This window comes from Antedon bifida, chromosome 7, assembly GCF_963402885.1.
Source record: "Antedon bifida chromosome 7, ecAntBifi1.1, whole genome shotgun sequence".
NCBI classification, from domain to species: Eukaryota; Metazoa; Echinodermata; class Crinoidea; order Comatulida; family Antedonidae; genus Antedon; species Antedon bifida.
The window spans coordinates 22,741,358-22,760,099 of record NC_136232.1 but is presented as its reverse complement, the minus strand read 5'-3'; the positions used below and the strand labels follow the sequence as shown (position 1 = coordinate 22,760,099).

General features: G+C 35.6%; 2 protein-coding genes and 1 pseudogene across 4 annotated transcripts; 2 read left to right on the top strand and 1 right to left on the bottom strand.

Moving 5' to 3' along the window:
- Positions 1-439: 439 nt before the first annotated feature.
- Positions 440-3,759, top strand: LOC144849006 (lysosomal proton-coupled steroid conjugate and bile acid symporter SLC46A3-like; annotated as a pseudogene). Its single transcript, XR_013613944.1, has 6 exons — positions 440-529; positions 572-1,379; positions 1,809-1,940; positions 2,055-2,138; positions 2,495-2,654; positions 2,766-3,759. The product of XR_013613944.1 is annotated as a lysosomal proton-coupled steroid conjugate and bile acid symporter SLC46A3-like (transcript).
- A 2,652-nt stretch (positions 3,760-6,411) lies between these two features.
- Positions 6,412-14,241, top strand: LOC144848280 (uncharacterized). Of its 2 annotated transcripts, none has more exons than XM_078704993.1 (9): positions 6,412-6,601; positions 8,024-8,093; positions 8,701-8,772; positions 9,541-9,726; positions 10,311-10,350; positions 10,943-11,149; positions 11,732-11,834; positions 12,302-12,475; positions 13,075-14,241. In XM_078704993.1, exons 1-9 carry the CDS (start codon positions 6,528-6,530, stop codon positions 13,223-13,225), a joined length of 1,077 nt encoding a protein of 358 aa, XP_078561119.1. In that variant the 5' UTR covers positions 6,412-6,527; the 3' UTR covers positions 13,226-14,241. The 2 variants fall into 2 exon arrangements, with proteins under 2 accessions (XP_078561119.1, XP_078561118.1); XM_078704992.1 differs by having other exon boundaries at positions 12,299-12,475.
- Positions 14,242-14,744: 503 nt separating this feature from the next.
- Positions 14,745-18,733, bottom strand: LOC144848212 (uncharacterized). Its single transcript, XM_078704923.1, has 3 exons — positions 18,688-18,733; positions 16,420-18,157; positions 14,745-16,312 (listed from the first exon to the last, which is right to left on the bottom strand). Exons 2-3 carry the CDS (start codon positions 18,149-18,151, stop codon positions 15,711-15,713), a joined length of 2,334 nt encoding a protein of 777 aa, XP_078561049.1. The 5' UTR covers positions 18,152-18,157; positions 18,688-18,733; the 3' UTR covers positions 14,745-15,710.
- Between the last annotated feature and the right edge of the window lie 9 nt (positions 18,734-18,742).

Sequence of the window (18,742 nt, the reverse complement as noted above, 5' to 3'; positions counted from 1 at the left end):
TAGCACGTACTAAGCGCGTGCGTACACATTACATACGGTGTTTTGCATCGTAAGTGTGTTACTTTATTGTGAATATTATTATAATCCGTTTATATATAAATGTTGGAATAACCCGTGTCTTACAGCCTACTGGGCTGACGTACAGGTCTGGACTTCTCGTTGCCAAAATGGTTATTCGTTTCGTGCTGTCAAGTAAACGGCGCTCATTCGTCTACACTGAGATAACCCATACTATTCCGAAAGCTGGGTTCTTTAAGGCACATTCGACCTCCAGTCTGTTTATGTCCTTTATAAAGAAGACCTACCACCAGCATATTATGGACATGGTCGAGGAGAGTCTTGAGCCCGGTGCTGATTTCATGCTATGACCTGGCCGGCCTAGCGCTTACGCTAATACACTATTTGTATTGTCAGTTTGTTTCTTGCAGGAACTTCAATTATGGATACGACAGAAAAAGAACCGCCAATTGTCAGAAGACCTGGTGCCAATCGACCACGTCGTGTCTTTATCGAACCAGCTATGCTTCTTGTAATGATCGGTGTTGGGCTAACTGCGCCAATCACAATATAGTATGTTAACCATCGAGTACGTCAGAAATACAACCTGACATCGGAGACAAGCAAATCGAATTGTTTGAACGATTCAGATGATGCCAATGATAGTTCACTACAGGACCAAGCATGGAGCCTAGCATACGGAGCATGTGGCGCGTTACCTATACTAATTTCAACAACAATATTCGCCACTATTAGTGATACCATCGGACGAAAAATACCTCTATTAATATCAAATTTTGGAATAATTGCCCAATGTCTGACTGTTATAACTGTGGCATATTTGTCCTTGCCATTGACATATCTGGTGATCGGAAACTTTATCTGGAACTGTTTCGGTGGATACCAGTTGTTCTTTTCCGTGTCTTTAGCCATTGTGGCTGACACTGCCAAAAAGCGCCAACGCACTATGAAATTTATAAAACTACACACGTTAATAATGTGTGGCTCTGGCCTTGTACAAGTTGGGGTCGGATAGTTGGTTGATGCTACAGGATTTATTCCGCCATATTGTCTTGCAGCTGGCCTCTTTATGATAGTTGTTCCATACATAATATTCATTATACCAGAAACGGTCACAACAAAACAATCTATTTGCTTTGGCCTTACCAAGTTCTTTTCTTCTGTGAAAATATTGTTTACTTCCAACAAATCTCGGAGACGAATTAAGATTATTTTGCTGTTTCTTTGTCATTTTCTTGTGTTTACTACCGTCATATACTTCATGCCTGTCGTGTATTTGAAGGTGCTTTCAAAACCGTTTTGCTGGAACTCCGTTTTGATTGGCTACTACTCTGCGTCACAGCCGATATTTGCAGGAATTGGTAAGAACTGTGTGCTTGCCTTTTCAAGGCCATTGTGGGGAACGTTCAGAATTAGTTATTGTTGGTTTCATGAGCCAATTATCGGTGGGTAGGCAACCAATTTAGCCGGCTAAATAACTAAGCTAGAACGGGCCATTATGTGCAATTGTATTCATTTAATATGAGTCAAGATACTTGGATGATAGAAAGATAGTCTAGTTAATTGTACGTGTAATTGCCGTATCACGATGCAGCTTGGTGCTCTCGTTACGGAAGTACGTACCGCGAACTATTAACGTAAATATTTTGAACAATCAACAAACCGCTTGTGATTGGTCAAATTACTTTCCTTGCATGAAAGTGGCAGCTAACCCGGATGACAAAAAACTACATAGCGATCGAGACATTCACGCAAATAAAACTCTGATTAACAACTTTTATCTTCATTAGGTCTGCTTTGTGGTGGTAATATCTTAAAACAGTGCCTAGGAGACTATGGAATGATAATCGTAGGCCTGTTCTCAGGTATCCTGTTAATGATTGGAGTCGGAATTGCCACCACGACTGAAGAGCTGTTTATTGGTAAGGAAGAGGGCAGTTATCCTAGGATATCTTAAGCCTATACACTAGATACTATATTATTCCATGCAATTGCGTATCGATGTCTCTCTAGCCTTTCTCTTATTTAATTCGTAGTGGCTGGAATCGGAGCTCTTCGAAATATTCCGTTTGCTGTTTTAATGGCATTACTTTCTAAGACGGTTGATGACAAAGAACAAGGTAAGACCAAAGAACAAGGTGTATTTTTACGTTTCTAGAGATAGCTAGGATTTTGTCTATTAAAGGACTTGGTGTATTTGTACGTTTATATAGATAGGATCCATGACGTAAGCGCACCGTAAGTAATTTGTGGAATTTTGACGCGATAGATCACCCGAGCTGTCGCTTGTGATTGGTCAACTCACTTGCGTTGGCCTACGTCGTTCTGTTGCGTCCAATTCAGCATTTATTTGGAAAAATTTAGCATAATAACACAAAAACATAGGCTATGCCTTATTTTATAATAGTGTATACGCATGTTAACGTCATTGTAACGACTTTTCGCCAATATTAACGATGGTCATTTTTGCACGCAGGTACGTTGTTTGCATTTGTCGGCGCATTGGAAGGCCTGGGATTGTTTCTAGGCCCCACCATAATCCTTGGTAGTCTGTACAAGATGACTGTTGAGACGTATCCTGCAACTGTGTTTATCACCATGACTGGGATATTGCTGATAAGCGTATGCTTAGTTTGGTAAGTAGGCCCAAACAGCAAGTTGTAGAAAAAGTAATAGGCGTAAAAGGAAGAAGTTCCAATTTGCTCACTACGTTACTAATTACAATTTTGTTCTTACTCTTAATTAAGCGTATTGAAATATTTAGAATTACGTCATGGATCATACTATACACGACTAGATTCGTCTGATAATACTATTCAAGCGGAGGATGATGATGATGAAAACGCTCGTGCAGACGATTCGATGGATCATCAATAACTGAGCATACGCGCGGGAAAAGCCTACTTTCTATTGGTCGAATTTATTCGCAAGAAACAATGTTTACTCGCGCTATTATCGAAGCGTTGTTATGCTGTAGAGTAATTCTAGATTTGCCTAGTGGAAGCAGGCTGTATGAATACCTGAAGCGTGGTTCCCGCAACGCAGCGACGTAGCGACGCAAAGTACTGTATTGCGCAATCACAAGTGGGAAACGACGACGCATCAGTGCTGCAAACATCGCAGGTTTGATTTCACGCAGGCGGGGGCAAACACAATTATCGTAAGGGCATTTTCTTTCGTTGCGTAGATTGCGTTACGTTGCGTCGCTAGTGGGAACCAAGCTTAAGTCTTTACCGTAATTGCCAACAGGGAATGAATAGAGGTTATTTGTCACTATCTTCTTCTTCGTATTTGGAGCCAACTTCAGATGTGAACTCTGTTTTGCTAGCTCTACAGTATTTGGTTGTGTGAAACTGACTCTCTTATTTATTTATAATTATTATTATTATTATTATTATTATTATTATTATTATTATTATTATTATTATTATTATTTCTTTTTCCCTTTCTTTCTATTTCTTTTCTTTCTTCTTTCCTTCTTCCTCCCTTTTCTCTTTCTTTTTTCTTTCTTCCTTCTTTCCCTCTTTCTTTTTTCCCTTACTTCTCCTTTCACTTTTCTTTCTCCCTTTATTTTCTTTCTCCCTTTTCTTCTTCTTTTCGTTCCTTTCCCTTTTCTCTTTTTTTTTTTACTTATATAAATATATATACATGTTAGTACGAATATATATTATTATTTAATCTATCCTTTATATAATTGTATTGTATAAAGAAGAGTCCTGGATTTTAGCTTAGTGCAAAAGACATTATTTATTATAATGAATGGATACAACTTTTAGTACTACAACTATTTTATCTTGTTTGTTAGAATTATATATTTTATATATAAATAAAGGTCGTTCCAGATCAGTTTGATTTGATGAACAATTATTTTAGTTTTTAACGATTTACCAACCGATTCGTCCTGTATTATGGCAAATTCCGTGACACATCGTCACATGTGTAGGCCTGTCACATTGTCTGACTCATAATCCATGACATAACCTTCCATGATACACTACAGTCACATGTGACGCACACACGTGCTATATTACGGAATATACCTGATACTTTACAAACGTATGTAGACTCGTAGATAAATCCGAGAATCTGGAGCATTATCTGATTAATCGCCCTTAATATTACTTGGTAAGTGTGTCGTAAAGCTATGTCTACACTATCAAACTAGTTTGACAAAAAAGTGTGAGTGCCCAAATATGGTAATGATATGCTCAAATGTAGTATGACATCATCATGTCCACATTTTTTGTCACATACAGGTGGTTGATAGTGTAGACAGAGCTTAATGACTTAAAACATATTTTAAAGATATAAAAGCGTATCTTGTCAGTCCCATTGGAATCAAACACAGAACTATTTTTCAAGTTCCGCAATTCGGGTTTAGGTGAGAAACTATGGATTGCCTTGATTTGGCCAATCGGCCAATCACACATTATGGTATGGTCTGCATTGACGAATCCGCGAGACACAGGACGACTCTCGCCAACGCAATAGACACCTTGTATTTGCAAAAAGGCAAGAAAAGCCAGCAAGATTCACGTTGCTGGATGATTAAATACAGTACTATGGCCTGCCTATGCGTTGCTTGGATCGACTCCACACCGGCCTACATACTGTAACATCTATTTGTACCCACTTTTTCCACACAAAGCATGTTTAGATATGAATAAATACATTCTAAACATGTAGTCTGTATCCAACTTAACATATCAGTGACGTGTCGATTGTTCAACATGTGGAGCAATATAAAGACACGTTTAGGTTTTATACGTGTTTAATTTGCCATGTGTGGCACGCAACGCTAAACACGTACCTAAAAACATGTTGACTGAACATAATAGTGACATGTTGACTGTGGCATATTTGTAGTGTGTCGTTACACGTGTGCTTTTTGCAGGTCCTGTTGACTTAAAAAATAATTACGGTTTTTTATTTCAATTGGTCAATGTAAAATATATCGAGTTGCTTTTGATTTAATTTTCTTTGATATAGATATAATTAAAAATGTATTGTCCTCCAAAAACATAAAAATGAAGATTCATAGAGCTTTTCGCTTATAAAATGACAAAATAAACAGTTAAATTCAACCAAAACCCCTTTGGTTTATTTTTTTTCGATCGAATGTTTTGCCAATTAATTGGCATATTCAACAAAAACATTTAAAACAATTATTTGTTCAGGTGACAATACAGGTAAGGTGATGTTTTTTATAAAATACTCTTTATTTCTAAGAAAAAAGTGGATACGATAATTAATATTAAAAACAAAATTTAATAGAGCCCCCTCTATAACGGGGTCGGCCCCAAGTTCGGCTCAAGTCGGCCCCACGTCAAGTCGGCCTCAAGTCAACTCGACCTCAAGTCAACTCGGCCTCACGTCAACTCGGCCAAAAACTAATCGGTCAACTCGGCCACAATAAAGTATGGAACGCAAAAAGTGCTTAATATTATTATGATTATTACTATCCACGCTTTAAAAAAAATGAAGAAATAAGAAAAATACTCATATAAAAAATGATCTCATTGCCGATATGAATAGAAGTACCCGCGTGTTACAAAAACACGTGCAGGTACAGCATTTAAGTAAATCGAAGACGTAGGCCTACGTTCCACCATTTGGCCATAGAAAACATGATCGTACATCGTTTTGGCGTGCCTCGTTTTTGTCCATGATTTGCGTTTTTAAAAAAGGGGAATCCCCCGGTCAGCGAAAACACGTAGCAGTTGTAGATATCGAAATAGCTACCAAACAAAGGCGCAGGGAGGCGCAGCTACGAATTGGTTTCAGATGTTGTCGCCTAATCAAATGGATATGCATACACTGAAAAAATCTACGCGTGATTCAACCATATGATATAGTTAACATTAATATTTTATACCTCAATGATTCAACCAAACAATCTAATTACTACACCTATAATAGTTCATGTCCTCGCATATCGGACATGATTGAATTTTGACGCACGAACGAACATAGTTTAGTTTAGTTATAATGGGAAAGTTTAGGCTATGCCTTTTTAAACCCCATATCAACTAAATCATCATTATTGGGCCTACAATGTGTTCCTATTTATTATCCAAATGTTCATTGTAATAAGTAATAATGATTGCTTATCATTCTTATTTTTGTTGCTAAATGTATCATTGTCTAAATATTAATATTCATTAAAAGTCAGAATTATTCATAGGTAAAAAAAATGTGAAGAAATATCAATCCCCTTCCTTTGCACTTTTTGCGTTCCATACTTTAATGGGGCCGAGTTGAGGCTGAGTTGACTTGGGGCCGAGTTGACGTGGGGCCGAGTTGACTTGGGGCCGAGTTGACTTGGGGCCGAGTTGACCTGGGGCCGACTTGACTTTGGCCGAGACGGTTTAGGGCCGACTTGGATCGAAATCGGTGCAGCAGTTCTCCAGTGCAGCATCAGCTCGCTCTCTCCACCTCTTCGTTTTGTTTACAAATGTTATAAAAACAATCTAATTTTGTATTTCGTTTCTTTCAACAATAAAGTTATAATGGATCAATCGTGGCAGCATCGTCCACTTCCTCCCAATTGGGAAGCAAAATACGATCCAGGTCTTGGTCGTTAGTAAGTAAAGGCCTAGCCTAGCTAGGCCTAGGCTAGTAGTAGGCCTACATTCTATCTAGGCCTAGGCCTACTACTACTAGTACTAGGCATAGGCCTAGGAGGCCTAATAACTAGCCTAGTCTAGCCTAGTAGTAGGCCTAGGCTACCTTATAGCCTATACTAGTAGTTAGGCCCTAGCCTGTCTACCTACTCTAGGCCTAGCTTAAGTTAGGCCTACTACTACTAGGCCTAGGCATTTATTTCGTCTCAAAATTTGTTAAGTAACTTTAGCTAGAATAGTGCTAACTAGTAGGCCTAGCCTAGTAAGCCTCTAGGCTAGGCATATAAAGTAAATAAGGACTAAACTCAGGAGGAGCCTACTATACCTGTAATGCTGTGTCACACACCCAGCAGATTCGGTGCTAAAAATGCACTCTCAAGCTTACCCAATTTAAAAATATTCACCCGCTGCGCGGCGGTGATGGTACATAACTATGAAGTCTTATGCCAAGTTTTAGTTTTGTTTTAGTTTTAGGCTAGTTTTAGTTTTAGAGTCGGCACTACTGCTGTTTCGCACTAACCCGAATTTAACTTCCTTCTCCAACTCAAAACATATATAGGCCTAACCATTTATTTTATAACCATTAAAGCCCCCTTCCCTACGTTTTTTAGATCTAATTTAAGATCACAAACTATATTTAATGTAAAAATAATACTATATGGTCCTATTGCGATAACTTTTTTCGTCTTTAAACGGTTAAAAATGTGAAAAATAAGTCGATTCTAATAATTATAGCGGCCCGCTATAAATCCCAAAATGCATTGCGCGCGGATTGATATTTTTGTTTTTCACCTGTAATTCGCCCACTTTTCGATCGATCGTGAGGCCAAAACAAATGGAAGACTCCTAACTTTTCAGCGAAAATACCGGGTTTTCCCCAATTTGTATCAACGGAGTCTGGCAAAAATAGAAAGACAATTAATGCAGCAACTATACAACGTCAGGCTAGGTATATAGCTAGCGTACAATGTTCGTACGTTACCGATGTTTACCAGCTAGGCCTACAAAACTAAGCCTAGCTAGGCTAGGCCTAAGACCGTCCACGAGAGGTCGATCGCCGCGAGCTACTTATGTAGTGCATTGTTTCTCACTTTTTATCATAATTTACCATAAAACGTACATTTAAGACAAGGAATGACATGGTTTAATGTTTTTAAAGTGATATATATGTATTATTTTCCAAAAAACGTCCAAAATTGCAGGGAAGGGGTCTTTAATTTAACAATCATCAATGATTGAAGCAACCATACTAGCAAATCTTCCTGAAAAAAATTCCTATGATTTTATAATTACTACAGTACACCTACCCAGCCATCTAAATGCACAGACGGTACAGTAGTGGAAAATATTATATTATTTGTTTAAATTGTCAATTTTCACAGCTTTTATGTAAACCATGCCACCCGTTCTACACAATGGAATGATCCACGACCCGATTATTATGCCAATCAGGTGAGTTGTTCATTTTTTTATATTTAATCAATCTAGATAAATAAATCAAATAATACATATTTTTGTCTTATTGTCTTAGTGTGTGTGTTTAAAGACCTCTTCCCTACAATTGGGTTAGTTGCTGCATTAATTGTATTTCTATTTTTGCCAGACTCCGTTAATACAAATTGGGGAAAACCCGGTATTTTCGCTGAAAAGTTAAGAGTCTTCCATTTGTTTTGGCCTTACGATCGATCGAAAAGTGGGTGAATTACAGAAGAAAAACAAAAATATCAATCTGCGCGCAATGCATTTTGGGATTTATAGCAGGCCGCTAAAATTACTAGAATCAACTTATTTTTCACATTTTTAACCGTATAAAGACAAAAAAGTTATCTCAATAGGATTATTTTTACATTAAATGTAGTTTGTGACCTTAAATTAGATCTAAAAAATGTAGGTTTTTTGTTTGCATGTTGTTATGTTTTAAATTCAATTACTTACATACAGTATATATAAATAGTTTTTAACATTGAAATATTGAATAAATCATAGCTGGCCTCATTTATTGCCTTATTGTTATCCAATTTTGATTAAATTGTTATTGTAATTGGTTTTCTCGTTACAGCAAAGGATGGCTCAAAGCATTCCTATGACAGTAATGGTAAAACCCAAGTGCGCAACATGCCGTACCGTTGAAGTAAGACTTTTAATTTGTGTACATTACAATTCTAACAGTTCTAAACATTTACACTAGGACGATAAATAGATAAACACACATTTTTTCTTAAATAAAATGAAAGAAACGCATAAGAAAAGTTTTTTCTAGCATAACAATCTATGCTTCCTTTGATGAAAATAATATTTTCACACGTCCAATCTAAAATGATGTCATGATTAGTAAAAGCAATAATATCGTGATGATTTTATTGTTTTTGATCATGACATCATTTGATTGGGTTTTTATTCGTTTTCGTAAGCCAGTAAAAATCTGTTTCGCATGGTACTGATAATATTGAGGGCGCCGTCTAAAATATGACTGCGGTAAATTTGAGCAAAGCGCAGGTACGTTGCTTGGTGCTTGGCTGCCTAGGCCTAGTGTAACATCAAAGTGAGTGAGGACTTTAAAAACTGCTATTTATCAACATTTTAGTAATTTACTTTAGTAAATTACTTTCAATAAATCTATAATTATATGATAATCATGAATCATTCCTGATTCAAATGCAAAATAGATAAAAAACTATACTCGTTTTGTAGTTACAATATGACTGGTGATATTCGTCAACACGGATATGCTTTACGAATAGGAAATGGGGATCAGCCCAAAAGTTTCACAAATGTGTGACGTATCCGTTTTCGTATTCGTAAGGTTGCGAAACCTCCCTATTAACTACATGTACTGTAACTACAATTAGGTCTTAACCACACAAGACTAATTCCTTATGGCTCTTAATTCTTTTTTAAGGTTGCTAAAGCTGGTGATACCTGTACATCTTGTACAAATAAAAAGAAGGAACGAGAAGCAGCAGCTAGGCTTGCCAGAGAAAGGCAAGAGGTAGAGAAAAAGAGACATGAGGAAGCGGCCAAAAAGAGACGAGAAGAAGCGGCGAGAATAAAAGCGGAGGAAAATCGTCGCAAGGCCGAAGCTGCTGTAAGTTTGTTTCTGTAAATAAAGTTAACACTGTAAAAGTTTATAAGGCAGTCACTGCAATAAACAATGTATTCAAAAACTCTTGCTAAACGAAATGTAGTTACAGTACTGCAGTAACTGCAGTAGAAGTAGTTTTGATGTTCCTTAACATAACATGTTATCTATGGAATTTGACCTTTTTTATCTATTTTGTCATCAACTGAACAGTAGGTTGTTTCACAACAAACTAGTAGTTGTCTTGTGATCTTTTGGATAGTACTATACATGCATGCATTGATCTTGCAAATGTATGCTTTTTTTCTATTTGAAACCTTTATCCTAAGCTCTGTCTACACTATCAAAGTGTATGTGACAAAAAAATGTGATGTGCCCATATATGGACATGATGATGTCATATCACTACCATATTTGGGCACACCACATTTTTTTGTCAAGCTAGTTTTAGAGTGTAGGCAGAGCTTTATAGATTTAATCTCAATATAGTAGGAGTTTCCTTTTTTTTGAATGGGCTACAATCTCTTTGCCTCAACCGTTGAAATTATAAGTTGACCTTAACGGATTAAACTACTTTTTTTATATCTCAGAAAGTTCCAGCGAAACCAACAGAAGCAATGAAAAGAGATGGTGAGTATTGCGCTTTTTAACCTCTCGCAAAAAGTAAATTAAATGTATTACTATCAATTGTCCTCTGTTTAACTGGAAATTGATGGATTTTGAAATAGGGGCCAACACTTTTACCGCAGCGATGTGTCTACTTTTCATTCATTCATAATGATATATTTATTAAAATCATCTTGTTTTTGTCCCCCAAAAACATGAAAAATGAAGAATCATACTTTAAATAGGCCATTTTGCAGTTTTAATAAAGTTATTCACTTCTGTAAAAAAAAAGCCAAAAAAATCATTGTTTCACTTACAAAAAGACTAAAGAAACGGTTAATTTTAATAAAAAACCATTGTCTGAAAGAAAATTTATTTTTTTGCTTTAAATTACATTTTTTTCAGGTAAATAATTTTTTTTTCGATCCAGTTTTGGTCAAAGTGAATAACTATTACCTGGCATTTAAATGGCATATTCAACAAACAATTTGAAAAAAATTAAATTTTTACGGGGGCAATATATCTTTAAGTAATACTGAATTGCAATGATTTAAAAGATAATTTACAACAATAATCAACACACCGGAAGACAATCATTTACTCTTATTAATTTTAGTGAAGAGGAAGTTAACGCAACTATATCCTAAAGTATCCAGTTTGTTGATTGATATGGCCATTGAAACTACAAACTGCGACTTCACAAAAGCTTCTAACGTCCTCAAGATGATGGCAGAAGACGATGAACGACCGCGGCCTAAAAAGGAAACTGCAAAAGCAAAAAGTTCACCAAAGAAAGAAACGACCCTTTCTGCTGGTTCATCAGGTGTGTATTTGAATATTATGATGCCGCAGCTCCCCGCAGGGATCTGGTTTTTAAAACCATTCAAGATTTTCTTTGGTTTTATAGTGAGCCCTTTTTCCCAAAAAGTGAATTTATTCGTGGCGAATCAAAAGCGTTGACTTACTCACATGCATATTCATATTTATTGTCGTCCGAATCCCTTTCTGCAATAAATTCTAGTAGTTTGAATGTATGGGAATGAGCTGATAGGATCTCATTGTTCTATTGCCTAAAGCTCTGTCTACACTATCAAACTAGTGTGATGTGCCCAAATATGGTAGTGATATGACATCATCATGTCCATATATGGGCACATCACTTTTTCACATAAAGTTTGATAGTGTAGACAGAGCTTTAGCATTTATGTGGTAGAGTGGCCATTTCTTTTCCATGTTCACTTACCAGCTTCACAACCCCCAGTCCACCTGATAGATATTAAGGCCTAAATAAAAATATTTTTATGTATGTACTATTATTATGTGTGTTAGAATAGTACCTATATTTTGTTCTTTCTTTCTTTTTTTTTTTCATTCTTGCTGTTGTTTGTTTCTGTAAACGTATTAGTAACTCGTGGACTTTCGCCCAGTGCAGTCAGCTTTGAAGTCTCACTCTCTAATGTTTCAGGTCCGTCTGTTTCCAGTACATCATCAACACCTCAACCAGCTAGGTAAATAAAAACACTTTATTTATAAATAAATTGGACACTCTGTTTAATTATAAATAATTGGACATTTGGTATCATTTTATAAATGAAACGATAAAAAAATAACCATTTTACTTCTTTTTTCCTCATTTTGCTTGGTTGTAATTTCAGCTTATTCTATTGTAAAAATGTTATGTTGTTTTGAGGTGAAGCTTCGTCTACACTATCAAACTATAGTTTGACAAAAAAGTGTGATGTGCCCAAATATGGTTGTGATATGACATCATCATGTCCATATACAGTATGGGCACATCACATTTTTTTGTCACATAAAGTTTGATAGTGTAGAGAGAGCTTAAAGATGTATTGTCCCCCTGAAAAAAAAATTTTTTTTCAATTTTTTTTTGCTGAATAATACATTTTTTAAATTAATCTTTGTTTGTTTTTTTTGGGAACAATACATCTTTAACATTCAATTATTTATGTAGTAGTACCCGACCAAAGCAGGAACCGAAGAAAAGCAGTCCCAAGAAATCCAAACTGGCTGACAGTAGAATGAAGTTTGCTCCAGTTGTGATTAAATCACAAACTAAAACGTTCAACTCTCACCTGGCGGTTGGAGCGGATCCTAGCCTTATTAAGGGTCACAACGTTGAACTGCTCATGTAAGTAAAACTAAGAGGAAATCTGTGAGAATGAGAAAAAGCCACCCCAACTGAGATTCAAACTCGGAACCCTTTGCTTGATATGCAGATGTCCTAACCATTAGACCACTGGGGCTTTCATGGTATTGTTAAAATTCAATTGGATAGCAACCCTCTGTGTGGTACGATGGAACAGCACTAGTTCCTAATTGTGTGCGTGCACAACAGCTACCAAATTGATACGCCCCATATTATATATCCAAAGGCAAATTACTGAAAATAATGACAATGCTGTGGGTATCAGTGGCTGGATCTCATTGGAGATACAAAATAAAATAAGCACTGAAAAAAATGACAATGATGTGGGTATCAGTGGCTGTATCTCATTCTCAATGGAGATACAAAATAAAGTAAGCACTGAAAAAAATGACAATGCTGTGGGTATCAGTGGCTGGATCTAAATGGGGATACAAAATAAAATAAGCAAAAAGCTAAATCAAAACAGAAACAGCCAGAAAAATTAGCAGAGCTTTCGGGCAGCACTAGCCCTTCATCGTGTTATATCATTTGTATGGTATGTTAATTTTTATTCATTTTCATTCTTTTAAAACTTTTTCTAGTGATAAATATGTGTCGGAAACCGGGCAAGATCCAGCTTTGAGAAAAGGTGCCAATAAAGAGTATGTCACAGGTCAAGATAAACAACTTATCAACGGCAAAGAGAATCTAGCTGTAGGCCCTGACCCTGACAATCGAAGTGGGCCTCAATGATCACTCTACAAAGGGCCTATGTCAGTGGGTACAGCATTGTGAAAAGAACGGTGTTTGTATGCCTAAAAAACCAGGGGTAAAGTAGTTGTTGCCGTACATAAGTTAATATATTTAATACTTTTCAGTTGTTTTAAATATGTAATATAGCCTCTCTGCACCAGAGTTGAATGTAAATGTAGAAACTGGAACTTGTAGGCTACTAGTGTGGACAGTTTTTATCTTCCCTTCTGGTTGCACAGCGGCTTACAACTCGGCTTACAACAACAGGTGCTGTGCACACACATATATCATTAAAAGTCCCTATTTTATATGCTATTTATATGTTCAGATCAACTGAACTGCATATTTTAATGGAAATTGCAGTATATAACAAGGTAATATCTCTTTAAAATGTTTGTACTGTACTTGGATGGATTTATGAGTCGTTTCTGTGTATAGTGGATCCATAGGCAAACGCAACATACTCTAATATATCTCAATGGGGTTTTTTTTGCTGCAATATAAAATAATATATCACTGTAAAACAATAGCTCTCAATGTAATGTTTGTAAATTGAATGCATAACAGTTTTAATTGGTAAAAATATAAAATGCGTTTTAAACTACTTTATGGAGTATAAACTAATTTGAGAGAGGTGTTTGTCTTGTCAGTGTGAAAGGGGGTTATCTTTCTACATAAATTATATGGAAAGTTCCTTTCCTATCTATAGATGATTTTAGTCAACGAGAGAAATTAATACTGTAATATAAATATATGTATACAGGGTTGTTTTTATGATTCATTTCTTTATGAATTTTCATGTAATGTGAATGTATAATATTTGTAAATAGATTGCATATTTTTTATTACATAATTCTTTGTTTTAAGTGAACTGATATTATAAAAGTAGTAGATATAATAATGTGTAGTAAGAATGTGAATTTTTAGCATTTTTTTAAAAATTGAATAGAGTATATTATATGAATTTTATGTGAATGTAGAATCAAGTATAATAGTATTGTAATGGCATTAAATATACTTGTTTTTGTTGTATAACGTGTTGCACATAAGCGTACAAATTCTTTTGTTCTGAGCATGCTATGTTTTTTAGCGTTCGAAGAATGACTTTTTGACTCAACAGGCACATCGCGAAAATGCCAAACCATTGAGAGGGTTACAGTCACAGCTAATTTTCCTTTGACAATTTGCAAACTTCTCGTCTAAATTTGGATTTGTTTTAATCAGGGAAGATTGAAATTTCAATCATCCTGGATTGAATTTTGAATGATTGATTGATACAAACCAAATTAAGATTTATTAAAACAATAAGTTTAAAATGAAAACAAAAAGCATTAAAAATCAATCTTAATTTTTTTTTTTCAATCAGGGAAGATTGAAATTTTACTCTTCCGTGATTAAAACAACCAAAGATTGCTTTTTTAAAAATAAAATTATGCTGTTTTCAACAGACTATATAATCAATTTAAGTCAAATGAAATGTAAATATTACTATTTTTTTATTCACATGCACAGTTATGTATTTTCATAAATACAATAATTATTACAACGAGAAGAACATAAATGTACAGTAATTTAACAAATAACTTATGCAGCCCCTGATACTAATATACAACACATTAACTACAATTATCTAACAGTAGTTACCTATACAGCACTAATATCGTCACAGTTATCTAGATACATAATCTATTAATAAGAATTGTTTTACTTGCAAGGACCTCTGCCATTGACGTACCAAACACGATCAAAGCTCTAGATATAATTATTTATTCAAACTGCTTGAGCCCGTTTTCCACTAGGCGGATTTAAAAGCATCTTTTTCTACTTTTTGCAACCGGAGTTCAGGAATGTTTCATTCACCAAGTGGAAAACTTGCGATGAAAACACTGGTGTAATACATTTTATTTTTGTAAAATTCCATGATTTTCAATGAGCGGTATATAGGGGCAGATTTAGGAGTGCATCGCTTTGACAGCTAAAATGAAATTATGTACTAGTGTTTGATATTTATTTTAGACAGACTGTTTATACTATGTTAGCGCTACCCTGTTTAAAAAATATGGATCTAACCCTGATATAGTTAGAATTTACCACACTAAAAGCTGAATGAATACCACTACAAAATGGTATACTTAACATTACTACTTCAATACGGTTTGGTCTCAACTGGGTTATTAATATTGCATTTATTGCACAATTATGACAAATACTGGATAACACTACGGTAACTAACAACAGTTTACAATTAAGATTACTGTACATCTCAACTTTGTGTCCCCGTTTGTGTCCTTTATATATTTGAAATATTTTCATGTAACTATAATTTAATGAATACTGTTATGCTTATAATGAGAAATTTTATTCGGTTCAGCTATTATATATTATGTTAGTACCAAATTTACGAATATGAAATTGGGATCAGCTCAAAAGTTTCACAATTATGTGACGTTATCGCATTCGTAAGGTTGCGAAACCTGCCTATTATTCACTGTAAATGTTGGTATGTCGTTAGATTAGTATAATAATTGGTTGTTGGTGCAGCCACGACTAGATTAGCCGTCAACCCAGGAGAAACAACACTTTCAGAAAACATAGAATTCATCGTGCACGGAATGTTCGTGCTAGGAATGATGGGAAGATTAGAAGAACCGAGAGACAGCGTTGTACCAGGACTCATCGGTAAGAGAGAAGAGAGGAAGTTTTGAGGTAGCATTTGAACTTGTGATGATCTAACAGGTGGGGGAGAACACGCCATCGGCACAATGTTATCGTACACGTCTGATTGAGCAATACGGGCTTCAGCCAGGGCTTGGGAAATAACGTTACTAGTGTATTTATTCTCCTTGTCTGGTGTGTTATTCATGTTCATCACTTCTTTAATTGTACTAAGTGGTATTATAGCCTCAGTATTGTCCATTACTTGAGTTTGGTCACTTAATTCGATCACCACCGTTGCGCATTGGTCATTGCTCAGCTTAGATAATGGTCGAATACTGTTTATGCCGTGTGTACGTTTACGATGCTTGTAAAGATTGCTACTGGTCGAGGTCACGTAATCGCAGAGGTCACATGATTTGGTCTTCTCACCTAGGAAATAAATAAATGATTAGTTAGTAAATAAAGTGCAAACGATCTATTGCTTTAGGGTTGCGCAATCATAATAAACAAAAATAAAAAATCGCAACAATCTGTACCTGTATGTTTTTTAATATGGTCCTTTAACGCTGCTTTGGTACGTGTTTCAAAATCACAATACGAACATTTATTTGGTTTATAATTTGGATGGGTCTTCAAGTGAGCACGCATATTGTACTCAAATTTAAACGGTTCCTGACAGAGGGGGCAAACGAATGGCATAGGGCGGGGAAGGTGCTTTCGTTTCAGATGCTGGTTGCGTTCTTGATCGCTAAAAAATCCCTTTCCGCAATGATCACATAAATGTCTTTTTTCTCTCAGATGTTTCCGTTTCATATGTAAACCGAGCGAATCTCGCCTCCGACACTTGTAGTCACATAAAGAACATTCGTGCGGTTTGTTTTTCAGGTGGATCCGTTTATGCATTCTTAAATTAATTGCACGTTTAAACGCTTTTCCGCAATCTTCACAAAGGTAATCGTTAGCATCACTGTGAGTCAGTTTATGTTGGTTTAAACTCGCTTTTTCCGTGTAACATTTCCCGCATTCGTCACAAGAAAACGGCTTTTCGCCGGTGTGCGTACACAAGTGTCGTAGATAATGATTGTTACTTCCTATGATGTACTCTTTACAGTACTCGCAATGTTTTCCGGGAACCGAACCTCGTTTACCAATCTTCGGCCCTTTTGTCTTCTTATGCTCCTCTTGGTTATGCTTCTGTAATAATTTTTTAAACTTGCAAACAAACCCGCAAGTTGAGCAATGATAGCGGTCTTCTTTACCCTCAATCGGCTCAACTTTGACCTTCCTACATGGTTTAGGTTTCGGCGCAGACAGCCGATGCTTTTTCTTTTTGTGATTCGTTAATATGTAGAGAAATTTACAGGAAAAATCGCAAGAATTATACGAGCATTTGTAACGGTCGGGAAGAATTTTACATTTGCTTGGGGTGATTAGGTAATTATAAGCTTGCGGGACAGGTTTATTATGAATTTCAAATTCGTGAAGAACAAGATCTTTCTTCACTTTAAAATCCACTTCGCATTCCTCGCATGTTATACGATCTACCGGCACTTTTGCGTGTTGATGAATTCGCTGATGTCGTTTTAGCAGTGGACTTGAACTCGCTGAAAATGTACATTCTGTACACTTGAATAAATCAGCATTTTCGCTTTGTTTATCGCCCTCTATAGAACTATCATCAATCATATCTGAATAATAAGAAAACTCTGTATCGTTATTTTCTTTAGGAATTCTTTGTCTGCTACTGGTTCGGGTTTTGTACTGCTTCACATGTTTACCCTCGTACTTTATATTTTCTGTGACATTATTATCTTCGTTAGACTTGGGACTTTCTATGAGACTCTCATCATCATCATGAAAAAAATCAGGAGGAGAATCCTGAAGATAATTTTCATAAATTTCTGGATCTATGTTAGATTCAAGAAAATGAACATTAATTTCTTCGGAAATCTGGTAAGTCTCCTTTTTATTTGAATCATCAATATTAATGTTTTTGTAATTTGTTGAGCTCTCAATTTCATCAAAATTGTTGTGCTTTTCTTTATTTGTACGCTGGTTTTCTTTCTTAATTTCTGCTTTTTTCTTACTTATTTTTGATTTTCCGTTGTTTAATTCAAGTTTAACCTTGCCTTTAGCCAAACTTTTGTTTTTTTTCTTGTGTTCACGTGTGTGCTTTTTAATTTCGTGTAGATCTTTCGTTACAAATGGACACTCATCGCAAGTAAAGCTAAATTCGCCGCAGTCTGAATCGCTACTCTCACTATCCATATTTTTCTAAGTACAAGAAAAAGGGGGAAAAAACAAAATAAGGTTAGAATTTAACAAGGTTAATGTCATTAGAGAATACATTGATTATTGCTTAAGTCCATTGATGATTGGTCATTAATTCTTTGACATTAAAAAAAAAAATTACATCACCTTTTGAAATACTGTTTAATAATGTATATAGGCCAAGTCATAACAAGTATACTACATGGTCATAAAGTTAGTGAGTAAATACGCACTAAACACAATACAAATCCAGGTACTTGCTAGGCCTAGTATGTTTTACATAATTGTTTCTCATATACAGTCCCACCCTCGATAAACAATGGTTTCATCCGGTAATTTGACAGAAAATTATATGCATATACCGTGCAAGTGTGATGATATGTACGCATTTTGTATGTATAAAATATAAATTACTACAGGAACGTAATTTCTTACTTTTAAAGCAGACAAATTAAAACACAATTTGTCGATAATTTTATGGAAACAAAACCGAAATTAAAATACGAACAAAGCACATTTGACGAACATTTTACCTGTTATTGTGTCTAGTCTTTGTTTGTGAGAGCAGATGGATGGGTCGACGACGAG